Below are 12,524 nucleotides of genomic sequence, written 5' to 3'. Positions count from 1 at the left end.
GTTGGCGTCGCGTGTAACTCCACTCTCTTCCTATCTTTGCGGCTCAGAGGCTCGTTCCGAACGCGCTTGGACTACGAGTCCCAGGGTACCTCGCGGCAACCCGGAAAACGAAGTGGGTACCGAACGTGGCGGCCGGCATGGAGGGCGAAGGAGCCGTCGAGGAGACCGCGAAGACCTTCCAAGAACTGGTGAGCGGGGAAGACTCGTTGTCTCTCTTAGCTCCCGACGATCCTTTACTTGCCCAGCGGTTTGCCTTTTGAATTTTATTTTAAAACCAAGTCCAGCCATTGCACCGGAGTAGACGAAGCTGCCCCTCCGCCCCGCTCTGCTAAGTTCTGCGGAGGAGCTGCTATGATGGGGGCAGCATTTCTGGAACCAGCCAGGCAATCGCAGTGCTAAAGGCTGGGGTTGCTCAGCTAGGTAGTGCTGTACAGTGGCAGTCATTTCCCACTAGTCGCGTATACAAGCTTTCTTTCTCCACTGAGAAAATGCCCCGTTGAAACCATGGGAAAGCGCCTGTGCAGAGAAAGCTAGAGGGGTTATATTATACTTTGGTTGGTGGTGAGCGTGTTTATGGTCTGTTAGCCCAGCTCTCAGAATTGCTTAGCGGGTTTGCGTCTTGCTTTGAAACCGACAATGCCCTAAGGCACTGCAGTGGACAAAACGAAAGGAGAAAGATTAAATGTGGTTTCCTGTGTAAAGAGATATTTTGTTACATGGTTGTGTGTTGCCATCCTGCTAAGGAACTAAAATACGATTTTTCAGTTTTACCCTGACACAACAGACCCAGGTAGGGGGCGTGTGTGGCGCTGTGGGTTAAACCACAGAGCTTAGGACTTGCCGATCAGAAGGTCGGTGGTTCGAATCCCCACGACGGGGTGAGCTCCCGTTGCTCGGTCCCTGCTCCTGCCAACCTAGCAGATTGAAAGCACGTCAAAGTGCAAGTAGATAAATAGGTACCGCTCCAGTGGGAAGGTAAACGGCATTTCTGTGCGCTGCTCTGGTTCGCCAGAAGTGGCTTAGTCATGCTGGCCACATGATCCGGAAGCTGTACACCGGCTCCCTTGGCCAATAAAGCAAGATGAGCGCCGGAACCCCAGAGTCGGTCACGACTGGACCTAATAGTCAGGGGTCCCTTTACCTTTACTAGCAGACCCAGGTAAGGTCAGGTGTTTGGAGCAGGTGGTGCTGTGGTCTACTCTAAACCACTGAGCATCTTGGGCTTGCTGATCAAAAGGTCAGCGGTTCAAATCCGCGCAACAGGGTGATCTCCCATTGCTCTGTCCCAGCTTCTGCCAACCTAGCAGTTTGAAAGCATGCCAGTGCAAGTAGATAAATAGGTGCCGCTGTGATGGGAAGGTAAATGGCATTTCCGTGTGCTCTGGTTGCCATCACAGGGTTCCGTTGCACCAGAAGCGGTTTAGTCATGCTGGCCACATGACCCGGAAAGCTGTCTGTGGACAAATGCCAGCTCCCTCGGCCTGAAGTGAGATCAGCGTCACACTCCATAATCACCTTTGACTGGACTTAACCATCCAGGGGTCCTTTAACCTTTTACTTTTTGGGTGAGGAGAAGCTTGGCCTGTGTCCCTTTTCTTATTTTGCTTGTTTTATTTTTTTTTAAAGGGTCCCATGTTTTCAAGTTATCAAAGTTTTGAGATGAAAATAATACTTATAGCTAATTGAAAAGACCATGGTCAGGTTCACATTTAACAACCAAACAATGGCTTAGCCCAAACATGCAGTTTCCCTGGGAGGAGATCGCAGGCCACCCTTTGCATAGGTGGCATGCTGCAGTATGCTAAAAGGACAGGAGACGATAGATGGGTTTATCAAGTTGTGTGAACCAGGACTTGCTGGATTCTGAAGATTGGGGTCCCTTGCTAATTATGGTTTCTTTTCTCTTTGGAATAATAGGGAGTGACCGATGTGCTGTGTGAAGCCTGTGATCAGTTGGGATGGAAGACACCGACAAAGATCCAAGTCGAGGCCGTTCCAGTTGCACTCCAAGGTGAGACTTGGAAAAAGAGACATCTCTTTCTAGAAATAAGAAGAGGCTCTCCTGTGTTTCTTGTGTTATAGAACTGGTATTACACAGACTTGGATCCATGTGGAGTTCCTCTCAGCTTGGTCTATGAAGCAATACAGCTTCCTGGTCTGTCCTGCGGCAGAAGTGTCAATCTCCCCAACTCCACAAATCTTCTGGCAGGGGAGCTGTACCATTTGTAGGGAAGCCCCATCAGCAAGAAGTCAAGTGGGACCTGGGCTTTTTTAAGCAGTGAGACAGCCAATTTTGTTCAAACCAAAAGAGACTGAGAGGAGATATGATAGACATCTTCCAATATCCAAAGGGCTGCCACATGCAAGATACAGCAAGCTTTTTTCTTCTGCTCCGGAAGGGAGGAGCTGAAGTAATGGGTTCAAGTCATAAGAATGGAGATTGCGGCTAAACATCAGGAATAACTTTCTGACAGTAAGAGCTGTTGAGCTCCCACGAGGCGTGGTTGGCTGTTCTTCCTTAGAGGTTTTTAAGCAGAGGTTGGGTGGCCATCTGTCAGGGATGCTTTAGTTGAGATTCCTGCATTGCAGGGGGCTGGACTCAATAACCCTCAGGGCCCCTTCCAACTCTACAATTCTATGACTGAATTATTATTATTATTATTATTATTATTGTACCCCACCCATCTGACTTGGTTGAAAATGCTTTAATATTACTTTTCTCGGTGGTGTATTCAAATATGTTATTTGTCAGGAGAGACTTCCATTTTCATTAACTGCCCTCCAAAATGTTACCTGTACAATAAGACAATTAAACAGAGAAGGGAAATGTCTATTGAAACTCTTCATGGAGTGTTTAGTAGTGCAGATATCCACTGCTGCTATCCTTCCTGTGCCAGCTTCTTTTCCTTCCCTTGGTAAGAGCCAAGGTTGAGGAGCTGTTAGAACAGGGGTCTTGTACCCTTCCATGGCCTGTACTCTGTATCTTCAAATAATACGCTTATTACATTGGTTCATGTTTCTTAAGTTATGTTAGCTGATTTCAAGCTGTCACTAGTGCAAAGATTTCTGTTCTAGTGCTGCTCTTGTTACTTTCCAGAACTGCTTTTGAATTTCCTCCATCTGTGCTGTTGTATTCCTTCAGCCCTGCATGTGACACACCTCTTTTCTTGTAGGCCGTGACATCATTGGCTTAGCAGAGACTGGATCTGGGAAAACGGGGGCTTTTGCATTGCCCATCCTTCAGGCACTGCTAGAGACACCTCAGCGCTTCTTTGCTTTGGTCCTTACCCCGACCCGGGAGTTAGCCTTTCAGATCTCGGAGCAGTTTGAGGCCCTTGGATCTTCCATTGGTGTCCAGAGTGGTGAGTGGCCTTCCTGCAGTGCTAAGAATTAGCAGAAAACAAAATGGAATTTGTAAGGAGAAGAAGCAGTCGCATGCTTTTCAAAATAAGAATAGTAAAATATCAGATTCAAGAAATGGGACTATATCCCACTTCAAAGTGTGAATCTTAGTATGCCTCTAGTAGAGGTGGATGGAGCAGCCTATTTTCATTCCTCCTCAGTTTCGCATGCATTCAATCCATAAATTTGTTGTTTCCTGTTTTTAAAAGTGATACAAAAATACTTTCGTTTGTGTGTGCTCTTCCCCAAAATACACATATTTCAAGCATGTCACCCCAAACACTCATTTGTGTTTTTTTTTCTTTTGCATTTCTTTTTACATATTTTTGAAGCCAAAACTGCTTTGTAAAATTTGGGGAAGTTCGCAACCTCGTTGTTAATTGTGTTCTGTTCTGCATATCAATGAAGGAACTGCAAATTAGGTGGGTTTGTGCTAAAACACACCCATCTTATGATCGAAAAGTTAACACTGGAAGTTTCTGGCAGTTTCTCTTAAAAACAAAGAAGCAAGCATAGAGAGATTTAATTAGGTGGGTCTTATTTCACTCTCACCGTTAATATTTCTCCATGTGTATCCCCCCCCCCAAAAAAAATTGTGTAAGCCATGCAAATGAAGAGTGTTTGGTTTGCACAATTTATTCCAGTTTCATAATCTAATTGCCTTTTAAGCATCAAACTTGTTTGCTTTGGATTCATTATTTACCTCTTGCAGGTCCCCCCCCCCCCCTGAATATGTAGCAGTTGATTGTTTTGGTTGGAGCTGCTTACACTAGTCCCTATGAAATAGAATGGAAGCTTGGCTAAGACTTGCTTCCTGAAGCTAATGCAGGGTTCTTTTTTATAATATGTATTTGTCAGTGTTGAGGTGTCTTGTTTGAAGAATGCCTCGTAGCATCTAAACGTAGTAATCCAGTTCCAATACTAGGCCGTGCCTATGAGCAAGCTTGGCAATGGATAAGGGGCCTGAATTTTGCCTTTTATTTTCTTGTAAAGGAGGTGATGGGGAGGGCGGTTGTGAACTGGCTCAATTTCAATGGGCTTCATTTAACTTGTCTTTTATTTCTCCCCTCAAAGCTGTTATTGTGGGAGGAATTGACATGATGGCGCAGTCTCTGGCCCTAGCCAAGAAACCACATGTAATAATTGGTAAGAAACAGGCAGCATCAATGATTCAAATGATTGTAATGAGATCTTAATAATTCATATGAATGAGGCCTATTGCACATCTGTGTCTTTTACATCTGCATAAATGAGGTCATGAAAAGCAGTAGGCCAGCAAACATCTCCTTTATTCACACTTCTGATACCTTCCCAGTTTAATGCTAAGCATCAGCCACAGGTCTTGTACTTTAATTTGAAACAGGAGCAGACATGGGAATTCTCCCCACCTCCCCCAACTTCATCCTAGGGTCCACATGGCTCAGGCAGAGCATTTGCCTTTGAGGCACAAGTTTCCTCATTTATCATTTCTGATAAATTAATGTTTCTCTCATAAGTGTTAACTGATGCATGCTGCTTGACTGGAAGGGCTGGAGAATTTGTCATCTGGCTTGAGAGTGAAAAACTGTATTAGGTTGACCAGACTTGATTGCAACCTCCATGGAGCAAATCTCTCAAAATAACTTCCTGATTTACGTCAAGCCCCCTCCACACACCCCCCCCCACTGGGATACAACTAGCCATGCCGTATTAAACCTGCATAAAGTTCTGACTTAATCCATACTCCAGTGGCTGTGCTTACAAAGGCTTTTGGCAGAAGGAAGTCATGGGACTCTGAGATTTGGCAAACGAGTGAATGGGGGATACATGGCAATAGTGCTTTGTGTGTTGTGTTTAGTGTTTCTTTTTGAATGCTCTGTTTGGTAAAGTTGGAAGTTTGTTTGGTTTTCTCCTGTAGCTACACCTGGCCGCCTTATTGACCACCTTGAGAACACAAAGGGCTTCAATTTGAGAGCTCTGAAGTATTTAGTTATGGATGAAGCTGACCGGATCCTCAACATGGACTTTGAGACAGAGGTGAGCACGGTCAACTCTTGTCGCCTTCGAATGGTCCTTTGCAACATCATGGAGATGGCGCTTTTCAAAACCGTTTAACGTGTACTTTAATCACCCTCATCATCACACGCAAGGTGGCTTACAGGACAAGAATTAAAAACATAACATTCATTAACCAATAAATAAAAGACATAAAAAGTACACAACCAAATTGGAACAGTGCCCACATAATCATAATAAGATTGAAAAATAAAGATACAAAATGTAATCTCAGTAACAGCAACAAAACCCAACCAAGCACCCTAAACAATACCACAGCCCAAGGGTCTGTTCAGCAGCTTTTGCAGATGCAGCCAGTCCTGGCCCCGCCCTCTCAGGCAAGGTGGAAGAACGTCAAGGCAGAGAGCAGGTCTTCCTGAGTTCACAGCCAAGATGGGCTGTAGGACCTGCAGGTCAATGGGACTTGCCTCTGTGTGATTCCCTAATATGGAACACACAGCCTCTGTTGTCTTCACCACTTAGCAGCTGACAGTATGGTGTCATGCTTCCTGTGTTTCCCTCTCCAGTAGATCCTTGTTGACTGTTGGGATCTGAAACATTTTAAGATACGGTGGACCCTCTAGTTACGTACTGCTCTGGATACGTAACTTTCAGGTTATGAATGCAGCAAACCCGGAAGTGTATATTTCCAAGTTTTGCCTTGCGTGCATGCGCAGAAGCGCTTAATCGTGCCGTGCGTAGAAGCGGCGCCTCTGCCTGTGGATTTTCAGGTTGCGGATGGACCCCCGGAATGAATTTAATTCGTATCTGGAGGGTCCACTGTACTAGGTTTTAAGATGTAGCAAGGCATTTGTATACTAGACTTGTAGTCTTGTTATCAACTATTGCTCAGTTGCTGTCCAGAGAGTCCCAGTTCATCTGTCCCGGTTCATGTATAGTAATCTGCAGTTGTAGCCCGAGTAGCAAGACCTAATCTGAAGGCATTGGGATGCTTTCTCCCCCATGTGCCTCTGTCCTCCTCGACCCTAACAGCACCACTCCCTCCTTTCTGTGGAGCAGTAGAGTGCCTTGTTTTTCAAAGGAGGCGCTTCCAGTGTTGCTTTCATCAGACTGGATTGTGATACCACTCCCACAGTGATGCAGTATTCGTCTGCATGCACAATAATTACCTTTCTAGTTGTTTCACTGTCACTTGCCTTCTCTTTTCACAGGTAGACAAGATCCTGAAAGTCATTCCCAGAGACAGGAAAACATTTCTCTTTTCTGCTACCATGACTAAAAAGGTAAGGGAAGGTGTGGCATTTTGCATGAGTTCAGCTAAGGTGGAGGTAGAAATTAACAGGTCATACCAGCTAAATTTGTGTCTGAAAACATTACTTATTTCTGTTCAGGTGCAAAAACTCCAGCGTGCAGCTCTTAAGGACCCTGTCAAATGTGCTGTTTCAACTAAGTACCAGACAGTTGAAAAACTGCAGCAATACTATGTCTTCATCCCTTCCAAGTTCAAGGTAACATTTATTTTTTTCAGCTACAGTGGTGCCCCGCAAGACGAATGCCTCGCAAGATGGAAAACTCGCTAGACGAAAGAGTTTTCCGTTTTGGAGGTGCTTCGCTAGACGAATTTCCTATGGGCTTGCTTCGCAAGACGACAATGCCTGCAGGGTTTTTTTTCCTTCCCCCCCTTTTTCTAAGCCGCTAACCCGCTTATCAGCTGATCCGATCAGCAGATAAGCCGCTAATAGCGCTAATCCGCTAATCCGTCAATGGGCTTGCTTCACAAGACGAAAAAACCGCTAGATGAAGAGAATCACAGAACGGATTATTTTTGTCTTGCGAGGCACCACTGAATTTATTTTCCTTTAACTTATTTCCTGACTGTTGTTGCTTACTCCACTAGGATTTTCTCTGTCCCTTTGTGCTTTTTTAATGTGTTTTCCTTTCACCTAATCTCCATTAGTTTCCTTTCTGATTTCAATTTCTTTTTTCCCTCTTTTTAGGACAGCTACCTGGTCTATATTCTGAATGAACTTGCTGGAAACTCCTTCATGATATTCTGCAGCACCTGCAACAACACTCAGAGGACAGCCCTCCTCCTTCGAAACCTGGGCTTCACTGCCATCCCTCTCCACGGTCAGATGAGCCAGGTACAGGCTGACCTGAACGCAAAGTATTCATTTCTGGAATACCACACTGAAATAATGAACATATTTTAAGGGCAAATATGATTTGTATGTGTCACCAAGCTTGCTTTCCCTTTTGTTAGCTTATCTTTTACAGACTTTCATTTCTGTAGAAGAACAGACTGTAACGGCGGAACGATTCACAAAACCTGTCTCATTTCGCTTTTCCACGCTGGAAAAATCTAAAGCATGTTCACTTGCCCTTTCTCTCTCTCACTCCCCGCAGAATAAGCGATTAGGGTCGCTGAACAAGTTCAAGGCTAAAACACGTTCCATTCTGCTGGCTACCGATGTTGCCAGCAGAGGCCTGGACATCCCCCATGTGGATGTTGTCGTGAACTTTGACATTCCTACCCATTCCAAGGTGAGTTACGAAGGCAGGGTGCTGGGTTACAGTTGTGCAGCCCGTAGTCTGAGATGTCCTAGTGGAGTTTGCAGAAAGAGATGACCCTCTTCTTCCATAGTTGCAACATAGGATTCCATAGCGATGGAATAAAACCCCCACCTCCATGTGAGCCCTCAAAAAGCTGAGCGTTGAAAGGATGGGGAACAATTAATGCACCAATAAGACAATGGGGGTTAGATGGGTCTTTAGCTCAGAGAGCTGGTCCTGCTCTAGATGTGACTACACTCCTTGGAAGGCTCAGACTTGCAACTTGAGGGTGTTCTGGCATAGGTCTGTGCTGCTTGATTCTTGGATGAAGAGTTGTGGCTAGGAGTGCCGCCTTTGTTTTGCTTGGTGCATTGCCCCATTTGCAGAACTGCCTGCCCAGGAAGCTTTGCTTGTCTCCTTTCTTTACTGGCCTTCAAAGTAATCCATTCAGAGCTTTAATCTGAATTGTTCATTTTAATTCAGAGAATTGCTGGGTTTCATATTTGTCTTCTGCGACGCTTTATGAATGCAGGTTTACAAACTTGTTTCATGGATGTTGCCTATGGTTGCTATATTATTAAACTGCCTGTGAAGCCTTTCTACGGAGTGCTATAGAATCTAAAAGTAAAAAATATTATTGTGAAGATACAATGCCTGCAACTGTATGAGGAGGCGGATGGCTACAGCCACGTGGTCAAGCCCGTCTTTTTCACCTCCTTAGACACTCTTGAAACATACAGAATACCTATCCAAAAGGAGCTGCGTCTAGTGAGCATTGTGGGGTCTCTTGCATAACTGCTTCGGATTACACTTTCTTTTTAAATGGTGTTTTGCCTTGCTTTGCCTTGCGTTCTGTGGCTTATTCTGGATCCCTTTCAGGATTACATTCATCGTGTGGGGAGAACGGCTCGCGCTGGGCGCTCTGGAAAATCCATCACGTTTGTCACACAGTAAGTCGTGCCCTCTGCTCCTTCCGCTGGGCCGCAACCTTTACTCCTCTCCTCTGAATGAGTGGGGAAGCAGCTTTCTGAAGTGTAAAATGCAACTGAGTTGGGGGAAGAGGCTTTTTTTAAGGGGGTGGGCTCTTAACTAGTTTATGGGCCACTGGTTAAGAAGAACTATTCGGATGAGAGAATTTTGTCTTACTTCCCCCAGGTATGATGTGGAGCTCTTCCAGCGCATCGAGCACCTGATAGGAAAGAAGCTGCCTGCCTTCCCCACGCAAGAGGAGGAGGTCATGATGCTGACCGAACGTGTGGCTGAAGCACAGCGATTTGCTCGGATGGTAGGCTGAACTTAAGGCTATGTTTGCGCTTCTGCAGACCCGTGTGGGTCCGTTTCTCTGTGGACATGCACGTGCAACAAATTGGGGTTCTATTGTGCAGAGGTGTGGCTGAAACATTAGGATTTGTACTGCATTGAGAGTATTGTTAGCTAATTCTACACAAGGCCATTCCTGGTTATAAGGGGCGCTGTGTTCCCTCATGCATCCTTGCAAGCTGGGTTTTGGCTCTATTTGTTTGTGCAATGTTTACCGGCCACCCTGCATGGTGACTGAAGGTATTACGCTTTCAGCTCTTGAGCTTCTTGATTGCTTCTGTGCCTCCATGCTTTGAATGCTCAAGCAACTTGCTGTCTGGCTTTCCTTGCAGGAGTTGCGGCAGCAGGGGGAAAAGAAGAAGCGTTCCCGAGAAGAGGAAAAGGAAGAGGATGACACCGAGGGAGCAATGGGGGTCAGGAACAAAGTGGCTGGTGGGAAAAGGAAGAAATGGAAAGCCTGAGAACGGAAGACACCCGGAACTATTTTTCCACGTTTTTAAGCTGCTTGGCTTTCTGAGTCACCAGTATCGGACTTGACCTTTCACCATATCCCAGAGAGCAAAAGGTTTCCAGATCCACTTGCACCTTTTGTAAACTTCTGTAATCCAGAAGCAATTCTCCTGCAAGCCTGGGAAATCTCTTTTAATGCTATGGGGAGGCCTGTTACTTCTGTTGCCAACAGTTGTTCCTTTCTACCAGCAGGCCACAGTGGATTCCCTAAGCTACATGAAATGGATATATGGCAGAACCTTTTCAAGCTGCTACTATCAAAGTCAATGGAGAGAGACATTTGCACCCCTAATTTTATAAGAAAATTGTCCAAAATAAAAACAAAGTTATAAAAAATGCATGCTGTGCTGGTTCCAAGATGTGCAGGCAAAGAAGCTTACGTCTTAAAGTTACTTATGTAATCACAGCTTTGTGCATGTGTTTGTGGGCAAATAAATAAGTGAGAGCAGCAGAAACCTCTCCATTTATTTATTTCCCACCCACGTTCACAAAGTGGACTTACTCGGCTTAGGGAAGGCAGTGCTAGGGCTCTGGCAGCATCCCAGAGTTTCTGTGTTACTTTCTCAAAGCTGGGTAAGTGAGGTGCTAGGCTTAGGGAAGAAAGCACAAGAGCTCTGGCTAGGTCCTAGAGCCCTTGAGTCTCCTTTCCAAAGCTGGCCAAACACTTGCAAGACTTAGAGAAGGAGGACGGAGGGCTCTAGGACCCTGCCAGAGCCTCACACTGCCTTCTCAAATTTGGGTAAGTGGCTTTCCACCTTGTGGGGTGGGTGGGGCAGTTCCAGGGGTTCCTGTTATTTTTGCATATACACGCGAACCCCCAGAACCGAAGATACAAGTTACCTGTATTTGTGATAGCACCTGTCAGTTGTGAATGCTTTTATGTCCAATGCTGCCTAGTAACCCAGACCAGTGTTATGTAGAAAAGACTGATCCCCCAAATAGGGGAAAGTCTGGCAGATGCTTGGCTGTTTGCCTGTGAGTGCAGAATGCTGTTGAAGTGGGTTTTTCTTTCCTCATTATCTCAGCCCTGAGGCCATTCTGCCTGAACACTAAAGCTGAGAGACAGTGTTGATTTAGTCGAGGTGTTTGGCAAGGTGGATTGTCTTGCTGAGATCTGCCTGTTTGCAGTGTTGAGGTTGGTGGAATGAGAGAGCTTTAATTAAAGTCCTTCCATCTTCTTCCCCTTTAGCTGTCTCTCTTTCATTGTGGCTCTTTCACAGCCTGTGAACGTTAAAGGTGACATTGCTCAAGCAGATCCGTCCAGTCAGGGGACTGGCTGATTATCTGGTGCTTCTAAGTTGTTTCTATTTTGAACACACCCTGTTTTTAGAATAGAGCTGTGAGCAGTAGTAGGACTCTGTTCTACTTGCTACTTACCAGGCATCTTTGATTTTCAGTCATGCATTCTGACAGCCCTAACCTGAAGAGACCAGTTTTCGTCTTTGGTACATCTGCAATGCCTGTTCATCATCATGGGTGGAAATGTGAGTGTGCAGGGTGGGGTGGGGGGACTTATATATAGCAAGGATCTTTGTTTGTGTGTGTGTGTTTGTGAACACCTGTGCAGCAGCCCAGTAGAAAACAGCTTCTCTGTAGGAATGGATGACAGCTCTTCTCTGTAGGAGAAAAGAAAGTCAAGCACCTAAGAGGCAGAACTTGCCTTGCAGGGTTAAACTGCCTCCTCCTTTTGCTGACCTCAGTAGAAGGAATGAGAAGCAGGCTTTGCCTCTTCACAGTTGTATCCTAAAATTGCAGTCTGTTGCAGAGAGCCTATCCCAACCGCGTTCCTAGAGGTTTTGTAGGAGCAAGTCAGCTATCTGCATGATCTGTTGCAGCCACACTGTCATTTTGAGTACAACACCTGCTTATTGTGGGGAAGGAAGGGAGCCCTTTTGGGGTCACATTTAGATATTGTAGCTAGGAAAATTTTAAACTTGGAAGCAAGCCTTTCAGATACTTTTCAGAACTGGCCAGTGTGGCCTTCCACACATTTCCCTCCCTCAACTGCTATTTGTGTATTCGTGTGATAAATCTCAGTTAACCAGTGATAGGTAAGGGACATGCCCATTTTCACCAACAGTCCTTCCCAAAGTAGACCTGCTGAAATCAGTAGACATAGAACCATAGAACTGTAGAGCTGGAAGGGGCCACAAGGCTCATCTAGTCCAACCTCCTGCGATCCTGGAATCTTTTTGCCCAGCGCGGGATTCGAACCCACAACCCTAAGATTAGTCTCCTGCTACATGACTGACTTGTGTCCATTAATGTCAAGGGATCTATTCTGAGTGTAACTTAGTTGGCTATCGCCTTCTGTTGGGAAGTATTCTGGCATGGGTTTTGAACAGTGTATCCATGGTATTTTCAAGTACATTTTGCACAGAAGGAGCAAAGCCTATGGAAGAGAGCCATCATCCCTGGCTTAAGGCCCTCTGCTATTAAACCAGTGGGCTGCACTCTCCTCCCTCTTTTGCCTTATTTTTAAACTTGTAACCTCCTCCCAGGCCAATTTAACATGCAGCTATGAAAACCAAACATTAAAAAACCAACATAGTTGCTACACCCACATTCTTCACCGCGGCCTCACCTGCCAAAGGTATGCATATCCAGTTTTGCTATAAAAAATCCCCCAAACCACCCTCCTAGTTTCAGTGCTAAGAAGTAGCTTCTTTGTCTGATCGCGATGACTGCAAGAACGATGCTTATATAAACAAAACAAGTGTGTGTGAGGTAGCATGCAAGACTTG

The 12,524-nt window shown here is 45.5% G+C and overlaps 1 protein-coding gene across 1 annotated transcript; it reads left to right on the top strand.

The window, feature by feature from the left end:
• Positions 1-71: 71 nt before the first annotated feature.
• On the top strand, positions 72-10,966 carry DDX47 (DEAD-box helicase 47). Its single transcript, XM_083462776.1, has 12 exons — positions 72-188; positions 1,918-2,011; positions 3,174-3,362; positions 4,477-4,548; positions 5,300-5,418; positions 6,609-6,680; positions 6,789-6,905; positions 7,395-7,541; positions 7,804-7,941; positions 8,830-8,900; positions 9,106-9,235; positions 9,603-10,966. The coding sequence occupies exons 1-12, from the start codon at positions 138-140 to the stop codon at positions 9,729-9,731; spliced, it is 1,329 nt and encodes a 442-aa protein (XP_083318902.1). The 5' UTR covers positions 72-137; the 3' UTR covers positions 9,732-10,966.
• The last annotated feature ends 1,558 nt before the right edge of the window (positions 10,967-12,524 follow it).

The sequence above is a fragment of the Podarcis liolepis genome (assembly GCF_965112155.1).
Source record: "Podarcis liolepis genome assembly, chromosome: 10".
Taxonomy (NCBI): domain Eukaryota; kingdom Metazoa; phylum Chordata; class Lepidosauria; order Squamata; family Lacertidae; genus Podarcis; species Podarcis liolepis.
This window is presented reverse-complemented; position numbering and strand designations above follow the sequence as displayed.